Source organism: Choristoneura fumiferana, chromosome 10 (assembly GCF_025370935.1).
Source record: "Choristoneura fumiferana chromosome 10, NRCan_CFum_1, whole genome shotgun sequence".
Taxonomy (NCBI): Eukaryota; Metazoa; Arthropoda; class Insecta; order Lepidoptera; family Tortricidae; genus Choristoneura; species Choristoneura fumiferana.
In genome coordinates this window covers 9812108-9825271 of record NC_133481.1, presented here as the reverse complement: position 1 = coordinate 9825271, position 13164 = coordinate 9812108, and the positions used below count along the sequence as shown (strand labels likewise).

Sequence of the window (13164 nt, the reverse complement as noted above, 5' to 3'; positions counted from 1 at the left end):
GCATATTGTTTTAATTTAAAAGTATAGACACCTGAAACACAGGAATTTTCCTAGTTCAGGGTAATGTAATGTGTTATTTGTCCCTTTAATAAGTATAGCCCATAAGTTTGTTAAAATTGTAGTTTATGAAAGATAAATAAAGTTTATTATTATTATTATTAATGTAAAATGAGAATACATACTTTGGAAATAGTTTGGAAAGGAATCTAGCGCTTGTTGTTAACGATTGAGTTTTTGTCTTCATTACTCACGTTAGGAGCTGATGACCTGACGAGACGGACGTATGATTTATGATCATTATTTATGGAATTGTGATGTTCGCCTGATAGTCTGTCTGCGGTAGAACATAGTTAGAGTAACACATCTAATTATTCGTCGCTTTTGATATTCGTATCATACGAAAAGTGCATTACAGGTGCGACATAAAAATATAGGTCAAAAACCGTAAGCGAAGGATACAATATTAATAAGCTAGCACCCTTTGTGTATGCCCTGGGTCCATATTGACTCATAAAATTCTTAATCTTATTTTTTATTTACTACCGATTTGTGTTCATAATAATCAGTTATTTTTTTTCTCTTACTTTTTTTGTTCATAAATTGTTATTACTAATTTCGGAATTCATAACAGTGTTCATATTTTTTTTACTCATAATGTCATTAAATCCCCTAAGAACATCTCAACCCATAATGTTGTTTTTCATAAATTTTTCCTTCATACCAGACAAATATCACAATTTTCTTATTAATAATGACATTAATAAGAAACATTTGAACTCATAATATTGTTTTTCATAAAGGCATACCTTAATTTAGCAACATATTGAATGGCATCCAACCTATTTTCCTAGTGGCAGTTATCCTTGCTGCTATAACAAAAAACCTAACATCGAAGGTTATGGTGGGAGCTATGCTCCGCTTCGCTCCCGCCTTAGCCTTCTGAACCTAAACTAAAGTCGCTTCTACTCCGACCCGTTGTCGCTCGCTTCGCTCGCTCGCACAAATTTTGAAGTAAAACTTTCCAATATAAAAATTGGGCAATTGTTATTTGACAATTTGGCGAAACATATTTCACCGAAAAGAGAGTCCACCCGTCTCTTGTAGTGTGAGCATCTTGCCTATTTTTTATTGTTACCTATCCAATTTCATTTACACCAAGGATTAAAAGATATATGGCAATAAATATATGTATAAAGCAGATGTATGATTATTGACATTATGAATTTCAATAATGCGGATACACTTATGATTAAGAAATATATGAAAACAAATATTAGTATTAACAAAATTATGAATATTGGCGTTATGAATTAGAATGATTAGGAGTTTCGATCGTTAGTATAATAAAAAATATGAAAACCAATATTAGTATGAATAATAAGTTATATTATGAATTCCGATGATTATGAGTTTCGATCGTTAGTATTTAAAAAAAATATGAAGTGATCAGATCATAATGATATGATGTAAAATTTCCGATAATAGGATTTAAAAAGTTATGTGAAAAAATGCGCACCCGTATGGCCTTAACAAGAATTTCGGTTTCAATATCCACTTATTTAGACGCACTAGATATATTTGGAAATAAAGGTTTAACTACGTTTAACGGTTACTCCAAGTCCTACCTACTAAGATATTGTATACAAAAGTGTTTTATAGCATTGTTGAACATGGATAGCCGACGACAAATTATAATTTATGTGAATTTATGCTTCAGACTTCCGCCAAACAAAGAATATGTGATTCCTTGCACACGGTGCGTGGAATTTTAAGTACAGAATAGCTTAGCTGTGCGATGCGGCCGTCGCGGACAATAAGTTATTATAAACTTAACAGCCGTTGTAACGCCCAAGCAAAGGTCTAATGTGCGGCAAGGTTTTTTTTTCAGTTGATTTCAAATAAAGGACGTTAGATATGGTGTAGGAGGACATAACTATGAAAAACCATGAAGGTTAAGCGGACCAAATGTTGGCTTGGCCCAACTTACGAGTACGACTAATTACATTACATTGATATTTTGACATAAATAACAATGTAATGTACAAATATATATTCGAGCAAAATAATTAAGCAAGTGACGTTAAAGAGTAAAAAAAAAAAAAGAATCCATTTAAGAGGCTTTAAATTCCTTATGGAACGTCAAGCGTTGGTTGGAAAATTTGGACATGTTGGAATAATGAGGGCGTGCTTCCTCCGATTTCACTAGCATAAGCTAGTTGAATCGTGATAGTCATACGCCAAATAATTTGCCAGGTAATTTATTTCAGTCCGGAGACTCACGGAGCCGTTGGTCATGCATGCCATGATCACCTAGTTATAAGTAGCTATAGCACTATTAAAAAAAAACACCTAGTTATGATGATACCTACGGTATTGTTTTCTAGAGGATTAAGATTGGTTTTTGGAGTCTTTTTGTATTTTTTATTTCAACTACAAATTTTGTTACTTTTACTACAGCATAGATGTCGCTAGTGTCGCTGCTTACGTGACTAAATAAGAAACAAACAAGCTGAGATATGTGGTGCATAGGAGAAATTCGTGTCTGTACTCCTGTCCAGTGGTGGTGTAGTGGTATAGCACGCAGCACGGAATCCTGAGGTCCTGGGCCCTCCTAGCACAGGTGTTATTTTTCTGGTTTTTCTGTGCATCTATATTTCACTTTGTATTTTCGTTCTAGAGGATTGCAAATCCTGCAAGTTTGTCCTGATCTAATAAGAATTGTTGTGGTATGTACGATCTTTCGACGCAAATAAGATAGCGAGACAAAGGTGCATGACCTCTACCTGCGTATGCAAGTTTATAGTTCATTGTTCTAACTACCGAAATTATTTCGGTGTGGCAAAACGAAGTTAGGCAAAATAATTAACGGTTATTGTATTGTGAATTTGTATTTCATCATGGCATTCATGGCGTTATTGTAAGTTTAAAACAATCAAATCCAGTTACAGCAACATCCAGGAAATTGCTTTATTTAATAGCCCTTTAGATTGTGTATATTTCCAGTTAGAAACGAAATTATTTTCGATAGATTTATCTTTCAAAAACTTGCAACGGATATTTTACATTGATCGTTCCTCATCCTATAAACGGTTTTTTTTTCAATTCCATGGTCCTGGCGTATTTACTGTTTCATAGTCATAAACTCAGTGACAAACATGACATGATACATGCAAGACACGAGGTTAGTTTCCTCAAGTGTTATTCACGTGGGTTTCGCCAAGGAAAACTTAGCTATCGAAAGCGGTTAAGGAATGATTCATTTTATTAGTTATTTATTCCAAACATTAGACCCCTTTATATTTAAGGTCACGATATCACGATTCATCCTGACAGGCTGCCACGGCACGGCATTATAGCAGTGTCGTGCCACTATACAATGACTGGGTTGTTAACCCGGTAGATATTTGGCCACTTTACAGTTGTTCCACTATTTATCTTTGCTCTTTGCTATCGATAAAATTCAGCAATTATTATGCTCACTGAACTTCCACAACAGCTATTTGTAGCTAATAAATGAAAAGCTAAACGATAAGACTTGCTGACATTGTAGTGGGTAGACCGAAATTTTTATCGCACTTGTTTGTGAACTAATCATTGCGGTGCCTAGATTGTTAGATAATTGCGTAACTTTATTATACAACTAAAAACTCCCGAAATATTTTTTCGGATCAACTCAATTTACGACTTCTATTGAAGCAATGGAGCTGTTTTTGGAATCTATTTTATACAGTGAAACAGATTTTGTTAATCCATGAAACACGAACTTTATGCAAGTAAGTATCCATTTTGTACGGGAGCAGATAGAATCGTCGCGCTCTGTTTCAGCTCGTGAAAAGCGTGACAAAACGCACCATTTTATTCCAACGAGTGAAAAAAGTAAGCCACAACTAGTGACAATAAGTCGAGGCCTGATAGTCGCATTTCTTTTGCATTGTCTCTTCGTGATGCTAAACATCACATCGTAGGTAGGTATATCGAAGTTAAGTTATGCCGTTCGAATAAATTAGAAAGAAGCAAGTTTCTGCAAAACTCAATTGTATTTTAAATGATCTATCGCTTAGGGCTCAAGACATACATAGATACATACTCGTAGTTCGGATCGTACCTATACGATATCAATCAATTACAAAACGCCAATTTATCAAGGTTAAACAAATACAATACAATAACTCTTTATTGCACACGAACACAGTAAGCAGTACAGAAAACACAAGTATATACAATTTAAAATTGGAATTTATTTATTTAAACAAGAAACATGGTAAAGTTTCATCTAATGACTGACGCTGGTGGCGGAGCGGTGCGGCGCGGGCGCGGAGGCGGTGCCGGTTATAATATTCGAGCTAACGTGAAAGAGCACACAGAATACCGCACCACGCTTATGCCCCGCGCGGTATTCTGTGTGCTCTCTTTCATGTTAGCTCGAATATTACAACAGGTACCACCTGCGCGCCGCGCCGCCCCGTCACCGCTATCTGTGTGTTTTAAGCTATAAGGATACGGATATTAAAAAGACAACGATAATTATTATTCATTACTAATAACACGATCCAGAAGATTGATGAATTTATGATCACAAGCTTTGTTATGCGCAAAGCCGGTGGTCGGAGAAATCGACAACACAATGGCATTGTCCTGGATGTTTATCCCTAGGGCTTTAGACAAGCAATAGCATACGAGCCTGCCGCTCATGATTGCTTGATGATTTGGATTTGAAGTTTAATTTAGGCGTAGGTTTTGGCTGTTTTATAGGACCTTTAATAGGATTACTTCGTTGTCCATCTGTTTTGTGTTGTCGAGATTTTTCTCAGGAAGAAGAGGTATCGTGAAAAATCGGTTTCCCGATTTTCACTCATAGCTAATATCACCCTGGACTTAATCAAGGCTATCTTTGCTTGCTAAAATTACTTCCGATGTTTCGACCATAATGCAGTGGCCGGGGTCACGAGTAGACTGCAATGCCGCCGTTAATGGGGCCGCTGCAATGTGATCGAGATAATTTTAGCGATCCAAAATTAGTGTCTCTAGCTTAATTTAATATAATGCATTAAGCCGGCTACACACGCTAGGTTATAACCGACGGTTATGCCTACACAGTTCATTTGTGCAGGCATAACTGAACGCGAATGACTCCTTGCCTGCGCAAGCAAAATTTAAAATATCTAAATTTGGTTATGCCTGCCTGCACAAATGAACTAGCGTGTTGCCATATTTTGCGGTTGCCATACTTATACATCAAGTTCGTGATTTTTATGCAATTTCCTTTCGCATTTAAAATACAGTATAAGTACACAATTTTATCATTATAGAGTATTTGATACACTAATTTTAATAAATTATACTTGTTATTGCTTCAGGAAACCCAAACCAATGCTAAGCGTTGAAAGCACGACGCGGACTCTTGCGCAACAAGCCTCGTCTGCATACTGCACTCGGTAACTGTACATTTGGCTTACAGTTGCACTCTGAACTTTAAATGCAGCATTGCTGGTAGATTGCACAAGGAAGATATTAAAACTATTTCTGTTTGTTGCAGATGTTGCTTGCAACCAAATGGGTTTGAATCTGCGATTTCTTCGAAGATGACGAACAACCTAATGGAAAGTCTTTGACATAAAATAAAATTTGAAGGAGCTGAACTGTACTACGAAAATTAATGTATCTCATTACGAGTATACGGTGGGTTGCTCGTAGTTTTTTTTTTCAATTCAAAATAGTCACCCTCTTGTATTGTATGCCTATTCGGTTGTAAGTTTTGTGCTGAAATCCTTCGCTTAAATTTTGTTGTTATCACAGCATTTTCTGTATCTAGCTAGCTGTTATTATGTGCAGAGTATCCTAAAATCGCTTTCTTCGCAATAACGACAATAACTGCCCTCACGGTCTAGGCGATGGTCACGGCAGGCACTGGGCGAGACGAAAGAGGTACCTTACCTACAGAATAGCAGCCTGCGTGACGAGATCGTTGCGATATCTTCAGACATTGAACTCTAATTCCACCGAGTTGCATTTTCCAGGCCGCGTATCATCAAATGCGTTTTGATTCCACAGTCAAAGCGCTATGTTTTTTTATTTTATTGAACGTTTTTCAAGATTATTTAAGTCGTGATTTGTAAAATATTGCATGGTTATGGTTGCCTTTAGTAAGTAAGTAGGATAGACACAATACGAGGACACCAGGAATACCGCTTACGCCATGAGCTACTAAATACAAATAGGCATTAGTCAATTTACTGAATTCCCTGAGAATTGATTCGCAAGGTTAGGAACGGCAATTTAACAACAATCAAGATACCAATACTTTTTTTTCTTATACTGTAGCCGGGTTTCGTAGCTACAATTTGTAGCGCCTAAAATACAGGTTTTTGACCTGCCTAAACGTAGATATATCTGAATAGACATTAGTCAGACTTTTACTTTAGAGCCTGAAACGCTACAAGCGAAGGACGTGACGTGACTAGTTGAAATTACGTAAGCCATACGCAGGCTCAATTCAACCGCAACCAAACTGTACCGATGCGAATCAGTGCTGCACAGTTATTCGCAACGCGATTGACCTCAAAGGATAAATTCTTCTTATGTAGAAAAAAAGCCGGAAGAAAAGTATAAAAAAATTAAGTACCATATCCGTGATAATTGCGTGCTTATTACTGTACTAACGTACGTAGACGACATGGTGTGCGCATCACATTTCAGAGAATTTAATAGGTAGGAACAGTAGCTGATAAGAACAGAACATGAACAATAACGGAAGTAACATTACACTTATGAATGAATCAGCTATCACATGTCAACAGATTCCTTGTATGAGAAATTGTGAGTCACTGAATATTTGCTAAGGCTTAATTAAAGTATACGTAACGAGTCAAGCGTAGATAGATGGAGACCTGTGTCCTACATAACTACGAAGGTTAGACGTTAGGTCGCAGTTGGTAAGCAAGCGTTTTTATTACAAACTTAGAAGTCGTTTAATCCTCGATTTATTTTATTGACGCCAGAAAACATAAAATTCCCTATAAATCTAGCTATTTATTCCTTAAATGCTTTGTTATTAATAAATTATCGCGATGACACAGCCAAGAGTAGGTAATTTAACTAAGTATGTGGTTATTCTAAACCACTAGAAACAAAGACCTACGTCAAGAATAATCACCATGTTTATTTAGCGGTAAATTGGAGGAGTATTTATAACACTGAAGCATCAAAAATCATTATTAAATCGAAGATACTTATGCAAAACTAAAGCGAATAATCTTAAAATTGTCGGTATGATAATGACATCAAATGAACTAACTAACCAGTAACCACTTCGTTTACTGAAAGCATAAGATGCTAATTAAATGCAACTCTGGTCGATGATTCAGTCGGCGCCATTACGTATTTTAAAACAAGGTTACTACGATTCCACGACGTAGGACTGGCATCAGTAACCACTACCGTTAGTAGTTAAAATAAGCGTTGTATTTACCAGCCGTATCACCTAATTTATCGATAACGAGCAAGCAATCTTCTGTAAATTCGACAAAGGCCGTTTTTTAACGGTGACATACTTTCAATCAACTGTATCCTTATGCGAAAAACAGGTTTTTGTTTTATTTATGTTGCGTGGTCTGGTGCACTGGAATGCTTTCGAAATATTATCCTATTCTCGTTAAAGTTTTTTCGGTTATTGCCAGAGAGTTTAATGTCGCTTATCTGTTTACAGATCTTGACACAATTTTGATAGGAGCAGTCCTAGTTATACAAACGGTTGACTTTTCATTTCCTATGATAAGGTAACGCAGACGTAGCGTTCAACACAACTTTCTGTTTTAACGACATAGTGTTCGTTTCTTTTAAGTGAAGCCAACCAAACTTTTTTATTGTTAAAAATAAATGTTAGCCATAGCTTTTTTTCTCAAATCATCTTGGAAAATAGATGATGCTCTTTCAAAAACATTAGTGAAAGTTATTGCGGCTTACCACTCATTATGGTCGAGACATTTTCTTTAACGACCATGTTACAAATAGCTTCGCTGGTCTGTTACTATTAAAATAACAATTTAAAGAAAATCCTTTAGGTTATATGTAATGGCAAGATAAGTAACGCTTCCATTTTATGAGCTATTGTACTCATATACATTCCAACCTCTCGGCTCACACAGGCACTGCGAAGGCACTGCCAAGCGTCAAAAACATAAGAAAAAAATTTGAAAAAGTTACATACAAGCGATAGACAGGTACCTACTTAGCCAGAACCAAATAACAGAAGACGATACCGAACTTAGTAATTAGCATAGGAGTACACGATTTCCAAAATTAAAGAGCAAAATATCTGTAGAAAATTACATATTTAGCCTGCTAAATTGAGATTCCATGCTGAAATGCAATCCGACATGGATAATTCAGTCGATCCATTCCAATTCATGTTCATTACTGTAATGACACGTGAAATGATTTACATTTAGGTGATAGGATAGGTGAAATTGAAAGGAAGTAAAATTCTGAATGAAATAAATTAGACGCTCTACTTGTTTATAAATGACTTATCATTGGTAAAAAGAAACTAAATTCAATAGCTCGGAGGTTTCTCAAGGAAACCTCGCGAAAGCCTCGCACTTGCAGGAAGTTGACTATCGCAATATTCCGCTGGGTCAGTGATTTGTCTTGCTGATTGAATTAGCGTAAGGATGTCACTCGGGCGCAGGTCAGCTTCGGTCAGCACTGCGGCGCCCTTTGTCATCAGCTGCCTTCATTAACGCTGGCTGTTCATTTAATTACTTGTGTATGATTCACGGCTGACCTAACTTGTCAAGTTTGCCGTTCTCAAATTAATAGGAATGATTTATGTAGGAAATTTAACGTTTGCGGTGAGTTCGCGGTGTCCGTGGTGGTGTTGATTGGCATTTCGAAAGCAAAAAGAGATCTTTCACGACAGTGAGATGTCGAATCAACCTTAATTTGATTCACGCTAGTTTCATTTGCAGTTTTGACTTCTAGACCTGTGCAAAACATATTGTTACCCTTCTCTGTCTAAAGCTGTATCCAAATAAAATTAGTTTCTTTATAATCTCTAAATAGGGTTTGACTATTGATAGATTAGGCTCGTCTTACAAGTAGTAAATAATGCATATTTCATTGTAAATCGTCTTATTCGTTGAACATTACGCTTCATTGACTTCAAACACGCACGTGTTTCCGTTCCTTTAGTAGTTCTACCGGGAGACTGGGCACTCGCCAGGTGACAAAGGGGGACGAGCCGGACGAGTCAGAAAGCTTTTATAGGCCGAGAAATATTTTAAAAGCGTGCATAGAATTTAAGTTATCACACGTGTTTTAACGACCATCGATGACATCACCTATGTACGTATTATGTAGTGATGTAGTACGATGTCTAAGTTACAAAACAGCGTTATGTTGACGATGTTCTATTGTTCTTTGAAATTAATAATAATTAGGCAATCTAAACAATCATGTAAATCATAACAATGACAATCATCATAGGTCCATGCGTCTTCCATGGGTAAGTAAATATACATAGGTACGTTTTTGTCTGACAGAGGTTTTACTAAACTTATATTTTGACTTGTATTTTCGAGCCTGGGTGTACCTAAGAACCGCCAAAGGAGTAAAATACGAGTAAGATGTAATCGGACAAAGCCAGTAAAAACGCGACGGTAGTCGCACTACGGTGCAGTTTTAAATAAAAGGTAATGAGAACTTTACCATTACCAAGGGTAAATTAAAAAAAAAGGAACCACTGTATTAGACTGATTGACAAACTGGATCACGATTAGTCTAGTTAACATATTGTTAAAATATTTGCATCAAATATTTGCACGGGGTACACAAACAGGTGGACAACTGAATAGCTCAGGTGAATGAGTGTGATGCGAGTTCCCTTATCAGCGGCAGTACGTGCCGTAATCAGGACGTAGTGGAATTTATCAAGTGCTTGTAGGTAATGTTATCGAGCGTAGCTCGCTTCGATCAATATGAGTGGGCCAGTTTTTGTGGTGAAATGCTTTACTTGCTTTGTGATTAATTGGAGCTACCTGTAGTGTGTACCTACCTATATATCTTAAATAAGTTTAGTTTAAACTTAATTTTGGATTTAACCCAACCTGTATAGGTATCTATGCGTAGATCTTTTCGGGATGCTTCGAGATAAATGAGAATTTTAGGCTATATAATTGGTAAGTAAATGTGTTAAAATTGCAGGTTATTGAACCAATATTGAATATGATATGTGACTATAGGCAGGTACGAGTATGTCGTATGAATCAACTACCCACCTACTTATGCATCGTCTCGTTTCTTCGTTTATTTAATATAAATCTAATCTATAGGGAAGATACCTACCTACCTAGTCCTTCCTTATTTAGAACAAGAGAACTAAGAATGTATAATGTATTTATCACGGCATTCACTTGTCCACTCAAGTTAGACTTATTCATGTCTACTAACAATAAAAGCTCCAAATGCTCTAATCAGAATCTAATCAGAAATTTTAAGAGATTAAAATACCAAGTAGGTATGGGCCAGGTACCTATGGTTGTACAAGCAAAGAATTATTAAATAAGTAGGTACCTATATTCTGAAGCAATTAGCAGTAAATTAATTTAACGTGTTACTATTAACTAACTACGTAAGCTGACGATGATTTCGTAGATGAAGAGGTTTTGTTAGCTGACATCATGCCATAACCACGGAATAATAAGCCATAACAAGCAAGCTAAAAAGTACCACTGTTTAGCCAGGGGAAAAAGCAGGAAAGTAGGTAAAAACAATGCAAGTGATTTCGTGGGAAACTTACCACGGCCAGCAACTTCCCCCGCACTGTAATGCCGATCATAGGCGCGAACCGCACCTCAACGCCTGGCTCCACGACCAGCTCAGCTTCTCTCTCCACCAACAAATCGTCACGGAGTAGGTACGGGCTACCCTCGCTCCGCCACACCGCCCGGCCTCCTGCTACCACACCACCGGCCAACTCCGTCAACCCCAAAGATTTATTCAACAAATAAGGATCGGTCTCACTATAGCCCAACTCCTGTCCACTCACGTACACCAAACACAACACAAACACCAAAGCCGTCCTCCACTTGTATTTTGTGTCACTGAACTGGCTGTGTCTCTTCTGAACTCCTGTATCTTTACTGCACTCCATTTTACTAACTGAATACAATATTCATTTCACTTTTAATGACGCTCCTCACCTGCCTGCAACCTATTTCAACACCTATCCAAACATTGAACAGTTAAGTATTTACGTTATAAGACAAATCATTTTGATAAGTATTAATATAGCTAATCGTTTCCAGTCTAAAAACCGTATCAAAACAATTCATACCGAAACAAAGGTGGGGTGGGACAACAAGCACGTCAAAGAAAAACCAGCGAAAACGCGCGCCACCGAGCGACCGTTGAACAAGTAGTTTGGCCGGTTTTGAGTGTAGTTTCCTCCCACCTCCCTCCTTCTTCCCTCTCAATTCGAAGCCTCCTCCCTACTACGATCCGAATGTTGCCGGCGCGGCGCGCCTCGGCCAGCCTATCGCATGTAATGCACACTTTCATACGTTTTCACACTAAGACAGTTCAAACATGTAAGTACGACGTACGACGCAAAATGCCTTTCACCGGTTCATTCATTCATTCATTCTAAAGTCGTGCTACACTACACTGCTAAAGCCCAAGTCCAGTAACAAAAAAAAAATACACTACACTGCAAGGCTACTCCGAAACTCGAAACTCGAAGTTCGTGTCGTGCGGTCCCTCTCGCTCTCGTATCAAACAGTATAAGTGTCAGAGGGACCGGACGACACGAACTTCGAGTTTCGAGTTTCGGAGTAGCCCAGCTGATGCATGAAAAGGCATTTTAATATTTACACTGCTGGTAACCCTTTCATTTGGCGTCACCACTCGGTCGGTAAGAACCATAGACTCAGAGCAAGTAAACACATGGAGAGGCCCCATTCTACTATAGCTACATTTTGATATGCAATAATGTGTAAAATCGATATAGAAATAAAAAATACGTATAATCTCTTTCTTTCTAAGGTGTGTCGGCATATAAAAACAAAGACGGCATGACATTTATTTACTCTACTTATACTCGCCAATGGTTTATCATTATGAGCAATTGACGTTTCATCATGCCATCCGCCATCTTATGCGTGAACTGTCAAGTAAAGTAATACTACGGAGTTTTTGGTGATTTTCAGTATAATAAAAATACTTTTCAATTTGGTTTCGTGCTGTGGACATCAAGTGATGCAAACACAATATGCCTTTGTTTTCCATAGAACAGTGTTCTTCTCGGAAAACGAGAAATCAACCGTTTTTGACTGCTCATGGGTTAGTTGCCGTTATTCCATCAAATAGTGCCATTTCATGGTAATATTTACATGATAATTAATTTTCTTAACCTTTTATCATTTCCATCAAAGATATGCAGATTTTTGACCATTTAACATTGTATTTTTGGTTCCATTGAACTTAGTAAAATTGACAATCTTCTTTAGTGTTGTGCTGAATATCGATATAAGTAGAACTGAAATAACTGTACATTTCGTCCATGGTTTTTGACTAATGGCTGTTCTAATTTTACAGATTCTCTAAAAATCATGTATTACGGCGGAAGTAGTTCAACCCAATAGGCGCAGATAATAAATCCACGGCATAAGAAACTGGACACCTGTTTGTTGCATTTAGAAGAGTCGCAGTTTAACAGAACTTTAGACGTTATCAGATTAATGTATAGTAGCCTTAATGTGGTTTAAATTATCGTACAGGATTTTTTAACACCATATATAGTCATTTGTTGCAGGTGCTTTTCACTCGCAATATTTTTTTTCTTGTGATTACTGTTGCCATACTAAAAAATGTTTTATTTGCTGTTATTTTTTTTCAAATACAAATACAAATATCTTTATTTTGCGTAAAAATGTGGTACAAAAGCTGGTATTACATTTTATGGTCTCACACATTTCACCAGAAACTGGTATGCAAAATGAGCACAGAAGAGACAGTAACAAAGTTTATGCTTAATATGAAGAAACATGCCTTGACAACAGTTTAGAGTACCTACTTAAGTTTCAAATTATAATGTCAATATGAACGCCTAATAACGTGATAACTAACATGTCAAAATTACAATAAAATAAAATAATATTACCAATATGT

At 36.9% G+C, this 13164-nt stretch overlaps 1 protein-coding gene across 2 annotated transcripts in view; it reads right to left on the bottom strand.

The window, feature by feature from the left end:
• bark (C-type lectin domain-containing protein bark beetle) overlaps positions 1-11528 on the bottom strand; it is a 28983-nt gene extending 17455 nt beyond the window's left edge. Inside the window, exons 1-2 of one of the 2 annotated variants that reach the window (XM_074093432.1) lie at positions 11333-11528; positions 10796-11221 (exon numbers count right to left, since the gene is read on the bottom strand). In XM_074093432.1, the coding sequence (XP_073949533.1) occupies positions 10796-11149 (354 nt within the window). In that variant the 5' untranslated portion in view covers positions 11150-11221; positions 11333-11528. Of the gene's footprint in view, positions 1-10795 lie in introns of both variants that reach the window. The other variant, XM_074093433.1, reaches the window with a different exon arrangement.
• Between the last annotated feature and the right edge of the window lie 1636 nt (positions 11529-13164).